Source organism: Cnephaeus nilssonii, assembly GCF_951640355.1.
Source record: "Cnephaeus nilssonii genome assembly, chromosome: 17".
Taxonomy (NCBI): Eukaryota; Metazoa; Chordata; class Mammalia; order Chiroptera; family Vespertilionidae; genus Cnephaeus; species Cnephaeus nilssonii.
This window is the reverse complement of record NC_137088.1, coordinates 51,351,995-51,376,113: the sequence shown is the minus strand read 5'-3', so window position 1 is coordinate 51,376,113 and position 24,119 is coordinate 51,351,995. Positions and strand designations below refer to the sequence as shown.

At 46.6% G+C, this 24,119-nt stretch overlaps 2 protein-coding genes across 5 annotated transcripts in view; one reads left to right on the top strand and one right to left on the bottom strand.

Annotated features, from left to right (window-relative positions):
* Nucleotides 1-14,862, bottom strand: part of LOC307113524 (uncharacterized protein) — a 113,278-nt gene extending 98,416 nt beyond the window's left edge. For all 3 annotated transcript variants that reach the window (XM_079795240.1, XM_079795241.1, XM_079795239.1), the window contains exon 1: nt 14,441-14,862. In XM_079795240.1, coding sequence (XP_079651366.1) covers nt 14,441-14,525 — 85 coding nt within the window. In that variant the 5' untranslated portion in view covers nt 14,526-14,862. The remainder of the gene's footprint in view (nt 1-14,440) is intronic.
* Nucleotides 11,377-24,119, top strand: part of ADAMTS9 (ADAM metallopeptidase with thrombospondin type 1 motif 9) — a 166,014-nt gene continuing 153,271 nt past the window's right edge. Inside the window, exons 1-3 of one of the 2 annotated variants that reach the window (XM_079795238.1) lie at nt 11,377-12,317; nt 12,911-13,311; nt 19,053-19,215. In XM_079795238.1, the coding sequence (XP_079651364.1) occupies nt 12,203-12,317; nt 12,911-13,311; nt 19,053-19,215 (679 nt within the window). In that variant the 5' untranslated portion in view covers nt 11,377-12,202. The remainder of the gene's footprint in view (nt 12,318-12,910; nt 13,312-19,052; nt 19,216-24,119) is intronic. The other variant, XM_079795237.1, reaches the window with a different exon arrangement.

Below are 24,119 nucleotides of genomic sequence, written 5' to 3'. Positions count from 1 at the left end.
CCTGGCTTTAAATACCCACTCAGCTACTCACTAGCTGTGCAACCTTGGCAGGCAGCTTCCCCTTTCTGTGCCTCATTTCCTCCTCTGAAGAGTGGAGCTCATGGTATTCCCATTTCATGGGGCTGTCAGGAATGCATACATTATTACCCACTGTGCCTAGATGTAGAAAGCAATCACTAAGGTTTATCATTATTATCAAACTAGAGGTCCGGTGCATGAAATTCATGCACGGGGGGTGGGGGGAGTGTCCCTCAACCCAGCCTGCACCCTCTTCAATCTGGGACCCCTCAAGGGATGTCCGACTGCCCATTTAGGGATCGGGCCTAAACGGGCAGTCGGACATCCCTCTCAAATCCAGGACAGCTGGCTCCCAACTGCTCACCTGCCTGCCTTCCTGATTGCCCCTAACCGTTTCTGCCTGCCAGCCTGATTACCCCCTAACCACTCCCCTGCCAGTCTGATTGATGTCTAACTGCTCCTCTGCCAGCCTGTTTGCCCCCAACTTCCCTCCTCTGCCGACCTGGTCACCCCAACTGCCCTCCCCTGCAGGCTTGATCACCCCCAACTGTCTTCCCTTGCAGGCCTAGTCCCTCCCAACTGCCCTCCACTGCTGGCCTGATCACCCACAACTGCCCTCTCTTGCAGGCCTGGTCCCTCCCATGCCCTCCTCTGCTGGCCATCTTGTGGTGGCCATCTTGTGTCCACATGGGGGCAGTCATCTTTGACCACATGGGGGCAGCCATCTTGTGTGTTGGAGTGACAGTCAATTTGCATGTTATTCTTTTATTAGATAGGATAGAGGCCTGGTGCATGGGAGGGGGCCAGCTGGTTTGCCCTGAAGGGTGTCCCGGATCAGGGTGGGGGTTCCCTTGGGGTGTGGGGCGGCTTGGGTAAGGGGCCTGTGGTGGTTTGCAGGCTGGCCACCCACCCCCAGCGACCCAAGCAGGAGGCCCTGGTATCTGGGATTTATTTATCTTCTACAATTGAAACTTTGTAGCCTGGAGTGGAGCCAAGCCTTCTGCTCGCTCTGTGGTGGCAGCCATTTCTGTTGGGATTTATTTATCTTCTATAATTGAAACTTTGTAGCCTTAAGTGGAGGCCAAAGCAGGCCAGAGTTGCAGAAGCTTGGCTTCCTCCATCGCCGGGGGCAACCCTAGCCTCCTGCTCTCTCCAGCTCCATGGCTGCCGCCATTTTTGTTGGGATTTATTTATCTTCTATAATTGAAACTTTGTAGCCTTTAGCGGAGGTCTGGGCCGGCCAGGGTGTGCGGAAAGCTTAGCTTCCTCCATTGCTGGGGAAACCCAAGCCTCCCTCCTGCTCTCTCTGTGGCTGCAGCCATCTTGGTTGGGTTAATTTGCATACTTGCTCCTGATTGGCTTGTGGGCGTGGCTTGTGGGTGTAGCAGAGTGGTGGTTAATTTGCATATTACTCTTTTATTAGATAGGATACCATTAAGACAGACAACTGACTAAGCATTGTCTGGCACAGGAAATTACTATTTTGCACATGTAAAAATTGTTTACCATATAAAACAGGCTTTTAAAAAATGTTCTAGCTATTTTTTTAATTTCTGCCAGAAAAAAAGATTAGTGGTTGAAAGACTGCTAAATTGAACATATGTGAAATGCTAATTTAAGCAGAGTGTGAGGGTGAGTAAAGCTGTTTTAACAAATGAAAAAAAGAAATTAAAGGACAAAAAGGCTAACAGCAAAGTTGAGTGGGAAAAACACACAGTGGGAGAACTACAAGTTTACACATGGCTTGTCCTCCTTCCCAGAGGAATGGAGGCTCATGATGGGTGGGGAGGAGGGAGGTAGCTGGAGAGGAGTGGGAGGCTGCTGGCACCCTTCTCCATCACCTGAGTCAAGACCCTCCCTGGCAGCTAGGTCCCAGTGGGACCGCTGATTGGAGCATTCAGAGACCACTTGTTCCATGCAGCCACTATGCCACCGTGTGTGTTCATAGGTCCATTCATTCTCAGGCAGGTAACTATGGTTACCCTGTTTTTGGCATATGGAAAGGATATGGGACCTACCTACAGTGTTGGTCTCTTACTGGTTAATGCTCAGAATCCTGAAATAGCCTTTGGGGAAAGCCTAGCTCTGGAAATGTCTACTCTAGAGGGGAAAAAAAAAGAATCTTGATGGGATTGTGATTAAAGCAGGATGTGTGCCCCATGAGAAATGATACCTTCAGACACAGAGATGACCTCAGTCATTCCTGAGATTTCACGTGCATGTGCATGTGTTTGTGTGTGTGTGTGTGTGTGTGTGTGTGTGTGTCTGTGTGTGTGAAAGAATACTTTTATAAATTAAAAGAAATGCTCTAGAAACAATTTTGTGGTGATAGTTAATTCATCAACTTAACAAATATTTATTAAGGGCCGATTAGGTGCCACCAAGGGGATACAGCAGTGATGGAGATACATTTGCCCCTAACACAGGACTCTAAGCAACAACAAAAAGTGTGGAACAAACTAGGACAGAAGTTCAGGGCTCAGTGGGCACGTGGCATCCTGGTGCACCTCAAAATACCCTGAGAGTTAGCAGATTCCATGCCAGCGTTATCTCTAACAACTACCTATGTTGAATGTGCCCTTTTAGGAAATGGTGAAACTATGTCTGCACACTTTGTTTTTTGTGTTTTTTTTCCCCTTTTTATTTTATTTTATTAAATCTTTATTGTTCAGATTATTACAATTGTTCCTCTTTTTTCCCCCCTTAGCTCCCCTCCACCCAGTTCCCACCCCACCCCATGCCCTTACCTCCCCCCCCCCCCCGCCACTGTCCTCATCCATAGGTGTATGATTTTTGTCCAGTCTCTTCCCGCAGCCCCCACACCCCTTTCCCCCGAGGATTGTCAGTCCACTCCTTTTCTATGCCCCTGATTCTATTATATTCACCAGATAATTCTGTTCATCAGATTTTTATTCACTTGATTTTTTATTCACTTGTTGATAGATATGTATTTGTTGTTCATAATTTTTATCTTTACCTTTTTCTTCTTCTTCCTCTTCTTAAAGAATACCTTTCAGCATTTCATATAATACTGGTTTGGCGGTGATGAACTCCTTTAGCTTTTTCTTATCTGTAAAGCTCTTTATCTGACCTTCAATTCTGAATGATAGCTTTGCTGGGTAGAGTAATCTTGGTTGTAGGTTCTTGCTATTCATCACTTTGAATATTTCTTGCCACTCCCGTCTGACCTGCATAGTTTCTGTTGAGAAATCAGCTGACAATCATATGGGTGCTCCCTTGTAGGTAACTAACTGTTTTTCTCTTGCTGCTTTTAATATTCTCTTTGTCTTTTGCTCTTGGCATTTTAATTATGATGTGTCTTGGTGTAGTCCTCTTTGGATTCATTTTGTTTGGGGTTTGCTGCACTTCTTGGACTTGTAAGTCTATTTCTTTCACCAGGTGGGGGAAGTTTTCTGTCATTATTTCTTCAAATAGGTTTTCAGTATCTTGCTCTCTCTCTTCTTCTGGCACCCCCATAATTCGGATGTTGGTATGCTTGAAGTTGTCCCAGAGGCTCCTTACACTATCTTCATATTTTTTAGTTCTTTTTTCTTTTTTCTTTTCTGGTTGGGTATTTTTTGCTTCTTTGTATTTCAAATCTTTGACTTGATTCTTGTGATCCTCTAGTCTGCTGTTGGATCTCTGTATATTATTCTTTATTTTAGTCAGTGTATGCTTAATTTCTAGTTGGTCCTTTTTCATATCCTCGAGAGTCTCACTAAATTTATGAGCCTTTTCTAGAAAATTCTTGAAAAACCTTATAACTGTGGTTTTGAACTCTATATCCAGTAGTTTGCTTTCCTCCATTTCTTTCATTTGTGACCTGTTTCTTTTTCTCCACATTTTGGCTGCTTCCCTGTGTTGATAGAGTGGCTTTGTGTGCTAGGTGTCCTATAGGGCCCAGTGGCTCAGCCTCCCCAGTTAGGTAGACACTCGTGGTGCACCCCTTTGTGGGCTGTGTGCAGTCCTGTTGTAGTTAAGCCTTGATTGTTTTTGGTATCACTGGGAGCAATTGACCTCCAGGCCAATTGACTGTGAGGATCAGCTGTGACTACGATGGGAGAACTTCTGTGCTGGAGACACCCTTATGAGGTAAGACTTGCTTCAGTGGGGCTTTGGTGCTCACTGAGTCTGCCCCCTTAGTGTGTCCCTTATGGATCTGAGGAGTTGTAATCTGGATGGTCCTATTCTGACCCCTGGGTACACTGGCTTTTGGATCTCCAAGGAGGTGCTAATTTAGCCTCTGCCTGAGGCCACCCAGCAGGAGCTATGGAGAAATCTGCAGATTCCTCTTCTTTGTTTGGGTTTTGGAGGTGCCCAGATAAGGCCTAGCTGTGAAGCAATGCAAGCTGCTGTGGGGCCTTGGTCCTTCTTTTGGATGTTCTGGGTCTCTCTGACTCAGCTGCAGTTTGTTAGGTAAGTTTAGATTTCAAAGGACCAGGCCATTCATATGCAAAAGCCTCTGTGCACAGCTGGGGTGGTGCAGAGTCTCAGGGCAGAGCAAACAGCAATGGCTTCCCTTTAGCCCTGCCCTAAGAGGTCCCCATGTCTCAGTGTCCCTTAGTAATCACTGCAAGCACCTCTGAGAGAAAGCCGCCCTCGAGTTCCGCCCGATGCCAGACAGTCCAGTTTCTCCCCTTATGAGTCTGGGTCCCCAGAGTCTCGCCCGGAACTGGAGTTCAGAGCAGTCGGGAGCTGGTGACTCCCTGCGGATTGAAAAAGACAGCTGCGTACTCAGTTGCCAGCCCTTTCTGCGTGCGCACCTCTGTACCTCTGCCTTTACTTCTGCAGCTCCTCTGAGTCTCAGTGTGCTTTTCTCTTCCCTTCTAGTTGTAGAATTTCCACTTAGCCAGCCTTCCTGTGGTTCTGGATGATGTCTGTTTTGTCTTTTAGTTGTAGTTTTGAAGTGGTTGTGTAAGGCAGCAAGTTCAGGTGTTTACCTATGCCACCATCTTGGTTTCTCTCTGCACACTTTGTATTGCTTTCTCATTTGGCTTCAGTTTAAGAATGGTTTGGATCTGAGCTAGAAGTCCAGCACTCCCGAATCATGGGTAGTTGTGATGTTGAACTCTGGGTGTCAAGGTCACATTGCACAGGATACTAGAGGGAGTGGAGGAGGTCTTCTGGAATGGCAAGCAAGGAGCACCTGGTGAGCAAACAACTTTGTAGAATTGCCATAGCTAATCATGAGCTATATAGAGCCACCTTAAACATTGGAACTTAACAATAGGCTCAAGAGAAGTTATTTAGAACTTTAGATTTAGTACTGAAAGAAAAAAAAAAGTTCTTATAGGTCATATTCATCAGGCCAAGTACAAAAACGCTAAGACCGTAAGTTTAGTGCATATGTTTTCTTCTCTGTATTTTATTGTTTCAGGTCTTATATTCATGTCTTTAATCCATTTGAGTTAATTTTTGTGTATGGTGTCAGGCAGTAGTCTACAAGGGGCTAATATCCAAAATATATAAAGAATTCATATATCTCAACAACAACAAAAAAACAAATAATCCAATTAAAAAATCGGCAGAGAACCTGAATAGACACTTTTCCCCAAGAATACACACAGACAGCCAACAGATATATGAAAAGATGCTAACTTCGCTAACTATAAGAGAAATGCCAATCAAAACCATGAGATATCACCTCACACCTATTATAATGGCTATTATCAATAAGACAAAAATAAGTATTAAAGAGTGCAGAGAAAAGGGAACCATTGTACACTGCTGGTGGGAATGGAATATAAATTGGTACAACCTCTCTGGCAAACAGTATGGAGATGCCTAAAATTTTTAAGAATAGAGCTACCATATGATCCAGTAGTATCTCTTCTATCTACTTGAAAAATTTGAAATGACTTATTCTTAAAGATATATATATATATATATATATATATATATATATATATATATATATATAGCTATGTTTACTGGAGCATTATTCACAGTAGCCAAACATGGAAACAACCCAAGTGTCTTTCAACAGATGACTGGATAAAGATGTAGTACATATATATAATGGAATACTACTCAGCCATAAAAAGATAAAATATTGCCATTTGCGACAACATGTACCTTGAGAGCCATGCTAAGTAAGTCAGATGGAAAAGGGCAAGAACTCATGGGGATATGAAGCAGAAAGCAACAAATGAACAACAACAACAAAAACAACTCATTGACACAGACAACAGAATGGTGGTTACCAGAAGGTAGGGGCAGAGAATAAAGAAATAAAGAGAGTAAAGGTATCAAAATTATGGTGACAGAAGGAGACTAGACTTTGGGTGATAAGCACAGAATGCAATATACACGTAATGTATGGTAGAATTGTACACCTGAAATGTATGTAATGTTATCCATTAATGCCACCCAAAGGAATTTATTTTTTAAAATACTAGGGCCATTCACCCATGTGGCAAGAAAAGATGACATGGTGTTTCCCCACTTGCACTCTGCAAACATGAAACTGGGTCAGAAATCACACTGCCCCAGGTCACAGAGTTCTGCCACAGCCAAGTCCCTGCTTGATACTTGGCTCACCAGAATCCTGTGGTATCCATAGCATGGGCTGGTCTACTCTAGACGCCACCCACTGCTGACCACTCAGGAAACCATTCCCTCTAATTCTGGCCCCCTGCTCTCTCCTTGGCATTCAGGTGTGGGTTTCCCTCTCTGGGAAATAAGTGTCTTTGCTTCAAATCTCCGTCCTGCTCTTTTCAGTGGAGTTCTGCAAAGTCACGTGTGATAGCATCTTTCATATTTCCAGTGACCAGATTGTCTCTCCCTAGTGACTAATGTCAATCACCACTCCCCCGAGATCCAATTTTAATGAGGAATCAGCCAAAGGAGTCTCCACTTAACCTACAATAACATTCAATTCCAGTAAAGCCCGGGAGACGAAAATGGGCTAAGAACTGGCCCTCTGTTAACTCTGGGTAACCTCAGAAAGCTCTGCTTCTGCCCGGCTGGCGTGGCTCAGTGGTTGAACGTTGAGCTATAAACCAGGAGATCAGAGTTCGAGTCCCCGTCAGGGCACATGCCTGGGTTGCAGGCTTGATCCCCAGTGTGAGGTGTGCAGGAGGCAGCCAATAAATGATTCTCTCTCATCATTGATGTTTCTATCCCTCTCTCCCTCTTTCTTCCTCTCTGACATCAATAAAAATATAAGAAAGAAAAAAAAGCTCTACTTCTTTCAGAGCAAACCCTTGTGATGGGCCAAATTATTATAAAAACCACTCCCCCCCTCCCACCCAACTCAGGTAATTCGATACTCCTATTTATAGGACCAACCTCCAGATTGCACGTGTTTGTGTGTGTGTGTGTGTGTGTGTGTGTGTGTGTAATAAAGAAGTTATTTATCACAGTTGAACCAAAGTAGAAGGGTTATATTTATTCAATAAACATGTTTTGAGAACCTACTATGTGCCAGACCTGTTCTAGGTGCTGAGGAAAAAGTTGTGAAATATCAATGAAATAGCTAAGAAGTTATCATGAAATATTCAACATTGGAAAAAGGAGTTAGAGAGCCAAAGAAAATTATACATATGAAAGAAAACTGAGGCAATTCTGTAATTATTTTAGCCACCCTCCCCAAACCAAACCTCCCCAAACCCAGCAACCTGCCGATCATTTATTCATTATATGTGATATAATAATTATGAACTTGAAAAAAGCTGCTGAAACAGAAGTTGAATTATGTCTCTCACTTACTAGTAGTTGGGGAACCCCTGTCAAATTATTTCACATCTTTAGGCCATAAAATCCTTACCTGTTATCATGAAGTTACTAATACTACCTGCTCATAGAGCTGTTGTAAGAATTACATTTAATGCTTATATTAGCATGCAGTCTGACACAAGGTAAGTACTACATAAAATTTGATTATTATAACTATTATTATCCAGATAAAATATCTTAAACCTTAATTATTTAGATAGCTCAATTGTTCTATTCATGTCTTATGATTTCAAACATCTTCCTAAGACTCTCTGAGACTTGTGTACAGCTGTAAATTCAGAGGCAAGATAATATACTTGAGAAAGGATTAATAGACTGACTGACGATGAGAAATTCAGAAACTCAGCCTCTTGGTCACCTCCCGAGGTCACCAAGAGCTACTTTGTATTTCCCTTCCCTTCAGCTCTTGTGAAATGATTGGGTTGTATCAGCAGCAATTTTAAACAACAGTAAACAAAGTTCATCCTTTAAAACCAAATCCTAGAAAGTAAGCTAAAGAGAGAATAAACAAAGAAGCTTCTGTCCCTACATATAAGAACTAGCTTCTCTTTATCAGGAGTGGTTTAAATGAAAACAGAGGGAAATTGTTTAATAGGAAATACTGAAAAGTGCTACTTTTAATCCTTTATAAACTTTAGTTTTTAGTTGTGGTATAATTGACATATAACATTATTTTAGTTTCGGCTGTATAACATAATAATTTGATATAAGAATATATTGTGAAATCACCAAAAATTTTCATTTCCTATGATGAGATCTTTTAAGATCTGCTCTCTTAGCAACTTTCTAATCTACTATAGAATATTATTAACTATAGTGACCATGCTGTACATTACATTCCCCAGAACTTATTTATTTTATAACTGGAATTTGGTACCTTTTGACCATCTTTACCCATTTTGCCCACCCCCACCTCATGCAACCACTAGAACACTAGTCTGTTCTCTTTATAAGTTCATTTATTTTTAGGTTCCATATAAATAAGATCGTATGGTATCTGTATGACTTATTTCACTTTTCGTAATGCCCTTAAGGGTCCATCCATGTGGTCATAGATGGTAAGATTTCTTTCTTTATTTTATTTAAATATATTTTTATTGATTTCAGAGAGGAAGGGAGAGGGAGAGATAGAAACATCAATGAGAGAGAATCTTTGACTGGCTATCTCCTGCACGCCCTCTACTGGGGATTGAGCCAGCAACCAGGGCATGTGCCCTAACCAGGAATCAAACCTGTGACCTCCTCCTATTTCATAGGTCAACACTCAACCACTGAGCAGGCCGGGTTGCTGCTGATACAACCCAATCATTTCACAAGAGCTGAAGGGAAGGGAAATACAAAGTGTTCATCCATTCAAGAACACTTAGGTTATCCCATGCCTTGGGCATTTTAAGTAATGTTTCACTGAACATGAGGGGGCAGGTATCTTTTCGAGTTAAGTTTTTTTCATTTCCTTCGGATAAATACCAAGAAGTGGAATTACTTGATCATATGGTAGTTCTACTTTTAATTTACTTTTAATTTTTGGCAAAACCTCCATACCGTTACCAACAGTGCACAAGGGTTCCCTTTTCTCCACATCCTTGCAACAGTTATTTTTCATCTTTTTGATAAAAGCCATTCTAACAGGTGTGGGATAGTATCTCATTGTGGTTTTGATTTGCATTGTCTTCTTTGAAAAAAAAATTATTCAGATCCTCTTTCCATTTTTAAATGTGTGTGTGTGTGTGTTCTACTACGGAGTTCTTTATATACTTTGGATATTAACCCCTTCTCTGATATGTGACGTGCACATATTTTTTCCACTCCATAGGTTGCCTTTTCATTTTGTGGCTGGTTTCTTTTGCTGTGCAGAAGTTTGTCAGTTTGATGTAGTCCCACTTATTTTTGCTTTTGTTGCCTTTGCTTTTGGTTGGTGTCAAATCCAAAGTATCATCACCAAGACCGATGTCAGGGAGATCACCCCATATGTTTCTTCTAGCTTTATGATTTCAGGTCTTATGTTCAAATCATTAATCCACTTTGAGCTAATTTTTGTATATGATGCAAGAAAGCGATCCAGTTTCATTCTTTTGCATGTGTGTGGCTGTCCAGTTTTCTCAAAACCATTTGTTGAAGAGATTATCCTTTCCCCATCATACATTCTCAGCTCTTTGGTCATAAATAAATTGACCATGTGTGCATCGGTTTACTTCTGGGTTCTCTATTCTGTTCCATTCACCTTAGTGCCTATAAAGGTGCTATATATTTTAGCAATTTTATAGTGTGAGTTCTACAATACTTTCCGTGAGAATCAGCTAATAGTTTGATTTATTGATATTTTTCTGTTCCTTGCTAAACTCTCAGCAACTCCCTGATGCTGTGATTGTGAGGAATTTTATTGATAATGAGAAGAAAGATCTTGTATTAGAAGAAATGTATTTTAGTGAATTACTTTGAAGGTTTAAGACAAATACTTAAATGTCATCTCTTAAAAATATCTTATTGTGTACTACGCAGGTGTTACTATTTTACCGTCTTTATGCATCATTGCCTACACCCAGGAGTTACACATTTCAGGAACACAGTTGGACAATGGCAATGGTGGTCAGTCCATTTGGATTAACAACCTCTTTAGGATATTCCAGTCTTGCCACGTTATTTTCCCTTCTACCAGGAGAAATATGTGCATTAATATTTCCAGAATAGTGTACTTTCTAGCATATTGCTATTTGGTCCCTGGTATTGGCAACCTTAAGTATTTTCAACCCTGAGTGCCAGCCTACTAAGTGACAGGGAATTGTGGTTCTGGGAAACTTAGGCAAATGCACATGTGACATCTTTTACAAAAATTGTCATTTCCTTTCCCTTGAAATTAGCACAGCCCATCTTCCTGCGGACTGGTAAAGGAAAAGGTGCTTTTGAACCCTCGGGGATTAAACAATTTACACACAGACTCACACATTCACAGACTGGCATCCTCCCTCTCTGGCTTACTTTCTGACTTTCAAATTTGCATCCCAGGGCGGAGGTAAGTGTAGGCTGAACTTCAGCCTTGCGGGGCTGGAAGCATCTCTGGCAGAAAGCATGCATAAGTGACTGAGAAACCCCTCTTAGGGCCGGTGCTTCGCCTCTGGGGCCAGGACTCTCCTCTTGCATTCGCCCCCACCCCCCATACCTCTAACCCCTCCCCCACCCCGGGCTGTCCGAGCGCCAAAGTCCCCGCCCCCTCTGGCTGCCAGGAGTGGTTCTTAACCTTTTTTGGGTTTGGGACCTACAGAAAGCCATGCACCCTCTCAGAGGGAGTCTAGGGAAGGCACAGCTAGAAAGTTTTTCGAAACTTTCAGGAGGCCAAGGACTTGAAACACACCCCCAACTGTAAGGATTAGGAACCCCATCCCTAAAATTCCTGGCTTGGGGCGATTAGATAACAAATCTCGTCCCCAGTGAGACTAAGAAGGGAAGGCGCTTCTGCACTCGGCCACTTTCACTTGTAAGAAACCAAAAAGAAAGGGTTTGGAGGAGAGAAGACCGGGGAGGAGAGAAGAGGAAGAGGACTGTTACAAAAAGATGGGAACATACGAGAGATAAAGAAAAAAGGAAAGAGAGAAATACGGGGAATTAGAGGGGCGCCGTGGAAGGAGGAGTAGAGACCACGGAGGGGGTGGGGTGGAGGAAGGCCGATTCCAAGCGGCCTGGAGAGCGAGCGCGGAGGAGAGCGGAGATTGGAAGGGGAAAGAAAGCGGGGAGGAGAGAGGGCAGAGGAAACGAGAGACCGAGAGACCCGGAGAGGGACTGCGAGCGCCAGAAAAGAGACCGCAAATCAGCTCTCTCTCCCGGGGCGGGGAGTCCCCGAAAAGCTCATCTCCACGAGGCGGCCCAGACCGCGACCCGCAGCCACCGCGCTCCCGGCGCCTCTGGCCGCCGCCTCCTGAAGCCGGAGGCCGGGAGTCCCGCACTGGCCTGGCAGGCGGGGGACGCGGTCTGGAAGGAGGCGGTCCGCACTCACTCCGCTTTCTCCACCCCTCTTCTCCTGGAGGCGGGCACCCGGGGTATTTGAGCGGCGGAGGACCCGCGGCCCCCCCGCCTCCGCCCCCCATTCAAGAAGCCGCTCCGCTATCCGCGCCAGCACAGGGCGCGCGCCGCGCCTCGGAGCGCACGTTCCGCGCTTTCTCCTACACGTCCCCCGGACATTATGCTGCCGAGCAGTGGAGCCCCAGTCCTCCAAGTGCTCCTCCGGCGGCTCCTCCTGCGGCCCGAGCGGCTCAGCTCTCGGCAGGCGGCGGCGTTGCTCAGCCGAGCGCAGACGGGACCCTCGCGGCGGGACCTCAGCGACTCCTAAAGTCAAAAATTGGCGGCGGGCGCCGGCCTCCGCGCGCTCTACGCGGCCGCTGCCTCGGGTCGCCGCCGCAGCCAAGGGGGGCAGGTGGGAGGGGGTGAGGGCAGCGGGGGAGGGGTGAGGAGCACCATGCAGTTTGTATCCTGGGCCACACTGCTAACGCTCCTGGTGCGGGACCTGGCCGAGATGGCGAGCCCAGACGCCGCGGCGGCCGTGCGCACGGACAGGCTGCACCCGAGGCAAGGTAATGAGGCTCCGGCCCCGGGACCCTTCTGCCCCCGTCCCCCACTCCCCAGCCTCCGCGCCCGGGAGCGGGCACCCCGCAGCGGAAGCCTCTTTCCTTTTCCTAGAAAGAATTATTTCCCGCTTTGCAGCCTCTCCCTTCTTTAGGTCATTCCCAGCAATTTCCAGAGAGTGACACTGGGGAAGGAGCTTATCCCCCACACCCTTTGCTTTTAGCCCGATTTTCGCCCTTCCCAACCTCTGTGCCCCAAACCACCATAACTTAGTACCTGGGGGGCAACGGCTAGCAGCATGTTTTATTTTATTGAGGGTATTTGTCGGAATCTGAAATTACTTTATGTATTTTGACTTGTTCATTTTCCTGGCTCCTAAAGTTGTATCCTCAGCGTCTTGCACATTTCCTGGCTCTTCCTAGCACACAGTAGGTGCTCAGCAAATATTTGTCCACTGACTGAGGGTGAAGGGGTTGAGTCAAATGGGGAAAGAAAACCCGCTGGAAAGCCACTCAGGACAAAGCCCTCCCTCACCTTTATTTTAATGTAAAACTCGCGGAAAACTGAATGACTGGTTCTGTGCCTCTGCTTCTCTCTGCAGTGAAATTATTAGAGACCCTGAGCGAATACGAAATCGCGTCTCCGGTCCGAGTGAACGCTCTCGGAGAGCCCTTTCCCACGAACGTGCACTTCAAAAGAAGGCGACGGAGCATTAACTCTGCCTCTGACCCCTGGCCTGCCTTCGCCTCCTCCTCTTCCTCCGCTACCTCCTCCCAGGCGCATTACCGCCTCTCCGCCTTCGGCCAGCAGTTTCTATTTAATCTCACCGCCCATGCCGGATTTATCGCTCCACAGTTCACTGTCACCCTCCTCGGGGCGCCCGAGGAGAACCAGACAAAGTTTTATTCCGAGGACGAAGCAGAACTCAAGCACTGTTTCTACAAAGGCCACGTCAATACCGAGCCCGAGCACACGGCGGTCATCAGCCTCTGCTCAGGAATGGTGAGTGGGCGCGCGCCCCCTCTCCCCTCACCCGCTTCTGGAAGACTTCACTGCTCTCCAGCCTAAGACCCTCACTGCGGCGACTCTGCTCCGGCCTCAAGTGTGAGCTGGAAGCCGGGAGTCTGCGGTGGCTAGCCCAGAGCGTGCGCTTACACTCGAGAGGCGAGCGCGCGTCCGCCCCCACGGGGTTCTGGAATTTGGGAGCTTTCTAGGGTCCTAACCCTGCTCCGCTGCGCTTGCCTAACGCCGGGTGACGGCTTGGAAGTTGGTTTCTACACTCGGCCGCCCAGGAGCCGCTGAGTGTAGGGAGGGCCCGACTCCTTATTGGTGCGTCGTGAGTTGGGGGTGTGGGCAGAGGATCCACAGGCTTGGGTGCGGGGAGTTCCCTCTGTGTATCGTGGAGGGCCGTGCGTAATCTAGAGTCCGCGCGTTCTCCCCCGGCCTTTTTTCGTGCGCCAGGAACCCTGAGGCTAACCAGGATTGACAGGGAACAGGTCCCATCCCGGAACGGAAGGGTGGGCCCAGCGCTCGGGGGCGGGGAGAAGGCGGCGCCTGCCTCGGACACTGAATTAGGGAGGAAACGGGTAGTGGGGTGCGGCGCAGTCCGACTCTGCACCCTAGTGGTGGGGTGGCACGGAGAAGCGGAAAGATTGCGGGAGAGCCTGGAGAGGCGGAGACGTCAGTTCTTTGGGGGCTTCTGTCACCCATTGGAGTTTCCCTAGAATCAGAAAAGGGAGCCTGCGCCGCACGTTTCCCTGGAGAGGGAGGGCGAGAGGGCGGGGAGGCCACCTCCCTGCGCAGCAAAGTATAGACTTAGCCTGGGATCCAAGCTGGTATCCTGACCCCCCTCCAACCCCCCACGCTTACAACCCCCCGCCCCAACTTGCCCTCCAGGAGGTCCTACACGGCAGCGTCCTCCCCCCCACACACCCCTCCCGTGACATTTGAGGACCGACTGATAGCAGTCCTTGACTTTCTCAAGCGACATGCGTTGCTGCCACGCGCGTGTGACGCAGAAACTTTCCCGGGTCAGGCTCTCCCAGCGTAGGGCGCCCGGCTGATGCGTTAGTCTTCCCCTAAGCACCCGCACGCCCGCTGTCACCTTTAAAGTGGGAGCATGGATACTTACCCTCCCGGGGCGCTCGGCTACCCCTCTGCGCGCTGCGGCTGCCGTTCGGCGAGTCCAGAGATCCCCGGGTGGAGGTCGCATCCATCTCCGCCGCTCAGCGGAGGGGTCGGGTGGGGAGCCAGGCAAACCTGAAGCCTGGGAGGAGGCAGGGTTGGCCTCCGGGATGCGGGCCTCAGGATGAGCCCCTTTAGCCCCCAGCAGAGAGCCGCGGCGCCACGGGGAGATTGGGGTGGGCGGAGACGGCAGTTTGGCGAAGGAGAGGGGGTGCTGGTGCGTCATCGCTGCCTCCAGACCTAGAAAGGGCTGGAGCCCAGGAATCCTTCTGTTCTTCGAAAGGTTCCAGCCGGCAGGTGTGGGCATAGTTCGGGTGCCGGAACCAAGGGCATCAGAACGCCTGCAGATCCCAAGACTGTAACCCCGAATTTCAGAACCCAAGGGGTAGGGCTGCGTCTGCACGTCAAGTTTGTAAACAGCCTTTACTCCTCCCCTTCCCCGCCTCCACACCCCGCTGAGTGGCCCCTGCAGTTGTATGAATATTTTGCTGCGCAGGACCTTCATTCCTATTGGCAGTTTAGGCAGCAACTCGCACGTGGAACTGCGAGTGGTAACTTAGGCAACTGGAGACTGGTTCTTCAGAAACGATGCCTAGACCCTGATAATCCTATTTATATTGCATTTCATTTGCAATCTGCCTCATTTGGAGGAGGGGGGCAGTTCTAACATACATCTTAAATGTATGCACACGTCAGTGATGAATCTATCCCCCAAACCCTCGCCCCTTTGTCTTCCTTCTAAAACTTGTCTTTCTTCCCCTCCCCCAAGACTTCCCCTTACCATTTTTTGTAGCTGTGGAATTGTGATGTTCCCAGTGGCCTAAAATCTTTCAGGAAATCTTTCACTCTTCAGGGTGAACCATGCTATTTCTGCCTCCCCCCATTACCACACACACACACACACACACACACACACACCTCACTGGTAAAGTATCAGTTTCCCTGACTTCCATCTCAGATGTGTCTCTTACCTTTTCTGAGCATCTCTACCCTAACTCTAGCCCTCTTCACTTCTCTGCTTTCACTAGGACTGATGTCTAAGAAATATTTGTCTCTGGCTTTTCCTCCAGACTCTTCTCTCTTAAGCTCTGCCACTAACAAACGAATGATCATCCGGTGCAAGGCCACATCGTTCCCCTGCTCACCAGCTCTGCACAGCGCATGCCCAGTCACAACTGTGAACTCCGTCTGGTCCTTGAGACCATCTGCAGTACTTCTCACCCCTCTCATGCGGGCAGGTCCAGGGGCATCTCTCAAGCTTTCCTCCACAAGGCCTGCTTTTGCTTCTTTTTCTGGATCTCCCTTCTATCCGAATCCTGCCTCATTGCCCTTGGGCCTCCAGATTTATTTGTTCATCTCACCCAGCTTCACATGCTCAAATCATGCCCTTCTTTTGAAGTGTAACTTCAATGTAACTTAGATATCTTCCTTCCCAGGAAACGTCTTCCTGGTCCCACGGGCTGCTGTCATGACTCCCTCTTCACCTTCATAGATGCATATGTGTATGTGTATTTCTCTTATGGTTCTTGTATGCGCTCCCCTGCGTTATAATTACAGTTATTGGTAGGTGTGTTCTGTCCCTTTCTCTTTGGCAGCAGGATCAGCATCACTGCATTTCTCTTCTGTATTGGAGCCTTATATATTATAGGTACACTAGAGGCCCGGTGCATGAAATTTGTTCCGGGCGGGGGGGCGTGTCCCTCAGCCCGGCCTGTGCCCTCTTGCAGTCCAGGACCCCTTGCTCCTTACTGCCTGCCTGCAGCAGAGGCGGGAGAGGCTCCTGCCACTGCCGCTGTGCTCACCAGCCGTGAGCCCGGCTTCTGGCTGAGCAGCACTCCCCTGTGGGAGCGCACTGACCACTAGGGGGCAGCTCCTGCATTGAGCATCTACCCCCTGGTGGTCAGTGCGCATCATAGCGACCGGTCGTTCTGCTGTTCGGTTGATTTGCATCTTAGGGTTTTATTATATAGGATAGCCTGTATGTTTGAATAAATGTTCACTTGACCAAGAAAGAATTACTCTTAGATCAAGCAACTACTTGTGAATCAACAGTAAAATTAATTTGGCCCCATATGGGTACCATTTATTGACCTCTCATTATGTGTCTTGCCCTGTAATGAGTGCTTTATGTATGCATCATCTCATACAAAACCCTCACAACAGTCCAATGCTCAACTCATTTTACAGATGGAGACAGTGAGGCACTGAGAGTTGGAGGCTTGCTCGAAGTCTCACACTCCTAAGTGGCACAGCTGGGGTTCCCACCCAGTCTTTCTGACCCATGCATTTAGCCACTCAGAGACTGAATCTATATTCCTAAAGAGAATTTCATTTAAAAAGGCACTGCACCGCCCTGGCCAGCGTCACCCCATGCATCAAAAAGTGTGGGTTTGATCCCTGGTCAGGGCACATTCCTAGGTTGCAGGCTCCATCCCTGGTAGGGTGCATACAGGAGGCAACCAATCGATGTTTCTCCCTCATATCCATGTTTCTTTCTCTCTCACTCTCTCTTTCTTTTTTTTTTTTTTAATATTTTATTGATTTTTTACAGAGAGGAAGAGAGAGGGATAGAGAGCTAGAAACATCGATGAGAGAGAAACATCGATCAGCTGCCTCTTGCACACCCCCTACTGGGGATGTGCCCGCAACCAAGGTACATGCCCTTGACCGGAATCGAACCTGGGACCCTTGAGTCCGCAGGCCGACGCTCTATCCACTGAGCCAAACCGGTTTCGGCTCACTCTCTCTTTCTAAGCATCAATAAAAACATGTCCTTGGGTGAGGATTTAAAAATAATAGTGAAGATAATAAAAAGGCACTGGACTGAAGTTGGGATACCTGAGTCCTGGATTCAGCACTGGCTCTGTTCAGCGGCTCTGTACCACCAAAGGGCAGCTGTGGACAAGCCTCTTTCTTCCTCGGTTTCCCTTTTCACCAGAGGGGCCAGACCCTCACCAGGTGAACTCTCGGGTTTTTTCCCAGTACTTGTGGCCTGTCTCTAGTAGGTTTTACATATCGTAGTATACATCCTGCGCTGTGTTCAGAGAACACCAGAGTTGAATATTGGAAACAGAGAGAGCTGCCTGGGTGAGAATACATTTGTTAAATCACCTGGCCAGATACCAGCTACTCTTTTGCTTACTCTGTGCACACGAGAGCTGTTCCCTCTTTGAGCTAGTGGCCCCTAAATCATGTAGAGAACTTTTTTAAAAAAAAACATAGATGCTAGACCTTACCCCTGGAAATTCCAGTTTGCAGATAAGGGATAATGGCCCAAATCTGAATTTTTAAAAAACTTCCCAAACAATTTTGAAGCTTAGCCGGGTTTGGAACCTGTCCTAGCCTAATGCTTCACAAACTGTATCGTGCATAAGAATACCACGGAGTGCTCATTAAAGTTCCACCTCCTGCCCTGCCCTGAGATTTTGATTCAGTGGGTCAGATTTGGGGTGGAGCGTGATTATTTGAATTTCTAACAAATTTCTGGATGATGCTTATAACCTTTATGGGCAGTCATTTCCTTTGTGTCCAGGGGAAGGTAAAAGGTCTCTGTTTTTCCTTTATTTTTTTTTCCTTTTTTTTTCTTTTTTTTTTTTTTTCTCCCGTAGTGCAGGAAAGAAAACAATGGAAGATGAGAGAAGGGCTTGACTTCTAACACATTGCACGGCATGGGGAACTTTTTCATGCTCTTGTAACGTTTTGTTTGGGTGGGTCAACCTTGAGGCATCATTCATCATTGCAAAACTTGTGGGTATGTGAGAAGGGGAGGAGAAAGACTTGCCTCTTTCAAAGTGCTTAGAATGATTGGCAAACACAACTGTATCCTGGCGGGGAGAGGCTAACACCACAACACCAAAAGCCACTAATGTGTTCTAAGCCCTTACAAGGTGTCACTTTGCTAAGCACTTGAAGTGCATTATCTCATTTAATCTGCAGGATAATCCTTTATAGTAAGTATTTTTATCCCTAATTGACGAACAAGGAAGCTGAGGTTCAGCATTTAAGAAACTTGCCCAAGATGGGTGGGTAGGCGGCTGTGCTGGGACTGGGGCCTGTGCTGGGCAGCCCGGCTCCAAAGCCTGGTGGGATCGAATCACTCCCTGTTGCAAAGGGAAGGCTGGGAGAGACTCATGTGCTGGTGTCACAGGTGGCACCACCTTGAGTGCCTTGTGGTCAACATATGCTTCCTGAATTTGAAGTCATGATAATGCCGGCACGGGTCAGCTTTTCTCTCGGGGCTCACACGGGTCCCTAAATTTCCAGGCTGTCTTCACACAGAGACACACTGTCAACAGCCTGGAGAAGGGAATATGTGATTAGAACTTGAGCACCAAGGAAGTACTCCTTAGAGACGGATTTGGTGAGCAGGTACAATAGAGTCAAGTCAAGGAGAAGGTACTGGTATGGCTGAGAGTGAGAATAAATCGCTTCTCCAAATGTGTCCGCAGCATTTTCGGTTTAAGCAGCCCTCATGACAAAGGGGTTGGGTAAAATGGCACCATCTCCACTTTCAAATGTTTCATTTTTATGAAATCAACCTCTCATCTCTTCCTTTGCAGCTGGGCACGTTCCGGTCCCAGGATGGGGATTATTTTATTGAACCACTGCTGTCCGTTGATGAACAAGAAGATGAAGATGAACAAAACAAACCCCACGTTATCTACAGGCTCAGCCCTGCCCACGGAGAGCCCTCCACGGAAAGGCACGCGTGCGACACCTCAGGTATTCGTGTCTTCCTTCAGAGAGACCCCACCCCTGTGATGGCTCATTGCCCTGCTACAGAGATGGAGCTCTTGCATAGGCTAAAAGCACTGCCATTGCCACTGTCTTTTATTTGATCTTCAAGTGAGATCGGAATACCCCCCTTGTACTGATGTGAAAGCTAAAAAGATCCTTAGCACCTTGTCCCAGGTGGCACAGCTAATAAGCGACAAGGCCAGGATTCAAACTCAAATAGCGGTGACTCCGAGCCCACGCTGGCAGAGCTGCCTCTTTTGTTGAATCTGACTAAGCTTAGTGATGTCCTAGGCCAGCAGTCGTCAACCTTTCCGACCTCATGGACCACCAGCGGTCTGCGGACCACCGGTTGGCGACCGCTGTCCTGGGCTTTTAGAGCCTTGTCTTTAGTCAGCGTTTGCTTATGTTTCTTGTGTTCTATTTATTTTATCCTGTAAGGTTACAAGTGGAACTCAGGAAAGCTGTGTGTTTCCTGGGATTTTTCCTATCAGCTTCAGCTTAGCTCATGTTCTGTGGCTTCAGGAATATGTGACGGGAAGTGTGGGTCGCACGGTTGGGTTTCTCTCAGATGCCCACAGCTGAATGCCTTCCATCCTGGCCAGGTGCACCGAGGCTGCATGCTGCCTGTGCGGTGGGCAGCATTCTCACCGCCACTGCACCTGGCAAGGATGCCGAGCTTTCAGAGATGACCCCATGACCCCACTTAGGATCTCACAGCTAGAACATAAGGAAAACCCTTGTTTGCCTGTCTTATTCCATGGTTCGTTTTCTCTGTGCAGGTGTGTGTGTGTGTGTGTGTGTGTGTGTGTGTGTGTGAGAGAGAGAGAGAGAGAGAGAGAGAGAGAGAGAGAGAGAGAAGACTTAATAACGCCTTTCAAAATACCCTCAAGGTTTATTTTTTAAATTAACTACCCAAGTCAATGGACTTTGGATTGATTTTCTGGGCTAGAGGACAAGTCATTGTCAAATCTTATTTAAACATAAAGAAGAGGCAATCTAAAAAGGTGAAGACTGAGGACAGTGGGAGATGGCTTACTGTTTCACAAAAGCTTATTTGGGTTCTGGGCATTGTTGGTATTGGGGCCTTTAAGGGCCACATTTCAGATCACCACGGCCAGCCTTTATTTCTCCTTCTGACTTCGGCTTGTCAGTGACCAGTGTGGTGGGCCCTTCCTTCATTCCAGCAGCTTTGACTGTTCCTCCCAAGGCTGCTGCTGGACTCGCCACTCTGGTTTCTCTCCTCCAGCTGCTCCTGCACCCCTTCTTTCAGCTCAGATGCAGGGGCTCACAATAGTTGGAAAGAACTTTGGAGTATGGCACAGTTGCCAGCTGCCATTAGAGAGATGGGTCAGCAGGTCATGGCAACCTCCGAAACCAGGTAGCCTTCGCACAGGGAGTGAAAATAGGTGGGGGGTGGGAGAAGACCCTCTGGTCAGAGAAGAAAACATTCTCTCAGTAAATCAATGCATTTAGCTTCAGGGATGCCCCTCCCCCCCCACCCTGTCCAAGATCACTGAGTGGTAACCAAGAGTAACCAAGTGGCCTGCCCATGGGAGCCATTCAGGGACCTTTGCTCTTTTGTAAGCCCCTTTCTGCCCATCCTTCCCTTTGCGTTTCCAGATGCAACCCCACATTCTGTCACATAGGCACTCTCTATTTGACCCTGAACTTTGCACAAGGGGATGTAGTTGTCCTTATCAGTGAGATAGACATGCTTTCTGATAGGTGAGTGAAAGGCAGGGGAGTGGGCCAACAGGAAGAAGATTGTCTTGTTTGCCTGGGCGTAGAAGACAGTGTTTATCTGTTGCTAAAATACCTCTCTCACCCTCCCATCTCAGCAAGGCCAGCTGTTTTTGTTTCTTAAGGCATTTAGGAATTATACACTTATTAACCCACCAATGCCACTTCTAAGGAAATAATCGGGCAATCGTGTAAAGATATTTATGGGAGAATACTCAGTACAGTGTTGTTTATTATAGAAAAACGCTGGACCCAACCTAAGTGCCCATGGGTGGGGGATGAGGTATGCATTTGATGGATTCCTATGCAGCTATTAACAATGATGGCAGAGATGTATGTTAACAAACACAGAAATATGTATATTAAGTGAATAGGCAGTGATGATTCAGTGTATATGGTATGACTTCATTTTTTAAAGTAATGAAGTATGTGTGGGTGCATGGGGGTGTAAAGAAAAAAATCTGAAGCAATATGCATGAAAATATTAAGAGTAATTACTTCTGTTGGGCAGTCTTTTATGTTCTTATATTTTTGTCATGATTCTATAGCAGTTTCATAATCAGAAAATGGAGTTTGAAAAGAAATGGGGGTGGTGGCATGTAGTTATTGGGTAGCCCCATAGCACTTGTGTCACCAAGGACCAACAGCCAAGCCAAGATCCTATGCTTGCTTGCTTGCTTTCTCTTTTTCTTTTTGGGAATGAGAGTTTCAATGCCACACAGATAAAAATCCTGCTTTGTAGCTACTTCTTTGGAACACTGGGCTGGTCAGAGCTGAGGGTTCCTCGCCACCTCACTAAATTCCTTGTACCTATTGGATTGACCTGGGGATTACCATGGTTTAGTCTCCATTAGGGATCGGGGACCTGTCACCCCATTAGAATGTACTGTCACTTTTTTGTTAGGTTCCCAAGGATATGATCATAAAGGCAGAAAAATATAAGATGATAATTAAAGTCATCATTTGTTGGTCTCATAGTATGTGCATATGAGTCTCAGTGCTACACATGTTCCATACATTATCATATGTAATCCAGTCATCAACACTGCAGGGTAGGTATTATTATCCTTATTTTACAGTTGAGAAAATGACCACTCTAAAGTCACACAGCTGGTAGGAAGTGGGCTGACTTGATCTTGGATCGGATCCCAGTGTGGTCCACTGTAGGCCAGATTACCCTGAAAACAATGGAAGAAGCTGCCTCTAAAAATGCATTTTTACTTAAGATTTCAGAACATCCTTTTTGACTTCCGTCTAATCTAATCTCTAAATGTCACTAACAATGGCTAACATTGGTTGAGCATGCGTTGTGTGGCAGGCACTATTACCCATGTTTTACGTGGATTATATGCTTTAATCCTTACCTCAGCCTGGATTGATTTTGCAGTTGGGAAAATAGAGACACAGAAGTCCATGAAATTGACTTACCCAAGGTCACAAAGCTCATAAACAGAGGATTCTTTGGCCTGTCCCTCTGTTGATTCAATTGTATGCACATATGAATTACCTTTCTGTAGGATTTTTTAAATGCCTTCCCAGAATTTGATTTGATGTGAGGAGGGCTGCCTGGTGCCCGGAATTCCCACCCAGACTAATGAGTCACCAGGGCCTGTGTCTCCAGCATGCCTCGATCGGAGGGGAGGCTTGTTACACATTAACCTCTTCAATCCATTAATAATTTAGCATAGATTAGCTGATTAGATTAGCTGGTCCCAAATGGAGTGAGAGACAGAGCTGAGGAGCAGACCTCTGAGGGGGCTTTAAGTAAACAATTCTGGGACAGCTCGAGGGTTCCAGGCAGTAACGGAAGCTTTGGCTGACCTCACAGTCCCGGCTGGGTCCCAGCAGGGCAGTGGCTGTTGGCTAATTAGTGATTTCTGTGAGAAGCTAGCCAGCCTCCATTTTCCCACACACGCGTAAGCCCTCAGACCCTTCCTCCAGCCCCTGGGCCTGTGCACAGGACAGGCAACAGGAGGGGCCATGGTTGCTTCCTTTGGCCTGGAGCAGCTCGCTGGGGGGCAGGTGCTCCAGTGACTCCCATTTTACAGCTGAGGAGACTGACTCGGAGGGTCAGTGGCCTGCCGCAGTGTGTACAGGAACTAGGGGTGCTCCAGCCAGGACTGGCTCACCGTTCAGGACAGTTCCTGCCATTTGGGGTCTATTGTGTTGACTTAATTACCTTTCACTTTCCCCATTTTGTTCCTCCTCAGCCTTCATACCTTTTTATCTTTTTTATGTTCCTCAATGACTTGATGATTAATAAACAGTCAATATAAGCAATGACCTCTAACAGCCTTAGTAAGTTATTAGAAAACTATTATTTTAAATAACTGAATTCTTGAGCTTATTTCCTCAGCTTTATCTTCTTTGCGGCACATATATAAAGATTGCTATTTTTAACATTGGAAGCTATAGAGTAATATGCCAACGAAGTCGTTAAAGGAGAGAACAAAAGAAACCTCTAATATAGTAACGGTTCCTTCTCTCATCTGTTCTCATTTATTCATTGAATTTTTCATTTTATTTTTTTACTTTTCATCTTGTTTTTTTTAAAAGCATTTAAAAAAGTTAGAGGCAGTGGTAAAGCAAACATACCCTCTACATTTAAAATGACAAAGCATTTTCCACATTTGCTGCTTAATTTTCTTGTTTGCTAGAGTATTTTAAACTAAACCCAGATATCATGGCATCTTCTCTCTAAACACTCCAATCTACCTGTCTGGAAGATGAAGATATTTTCTTTTTTTAATATATTTTTATTGGTTTTAGAGAGGAAGGGAGAGAGATAGAAACATCAATGATGAGAGAGAATCATTGATCGGCTGCCTCCTGGCCGCCCCCTACTGAGGATCAAGCCCGCAACCCAGGCATGTGCCCTTAATTGGAATTGAACCTGGGACCTTTCAGTCTGCAGGCTGGCGCTCTATCCACCAAGCCAAACCAGCTAGGGCTGAAGATATTTTCTTATACAACTGTAACATTATTTATGACGGTGAGATAAATCAATGATAATTTCTCCATATCACCTAAAGAGTTCCTATAGTAAAGTTTTTCTAATTGTCCCCATAATGCCTTTTGATAGTCCTTTTGCTTAGATTGTGATCTAAACAAGATCCACACATTGCGATTGGTTATGTCTCTTAAGCAAC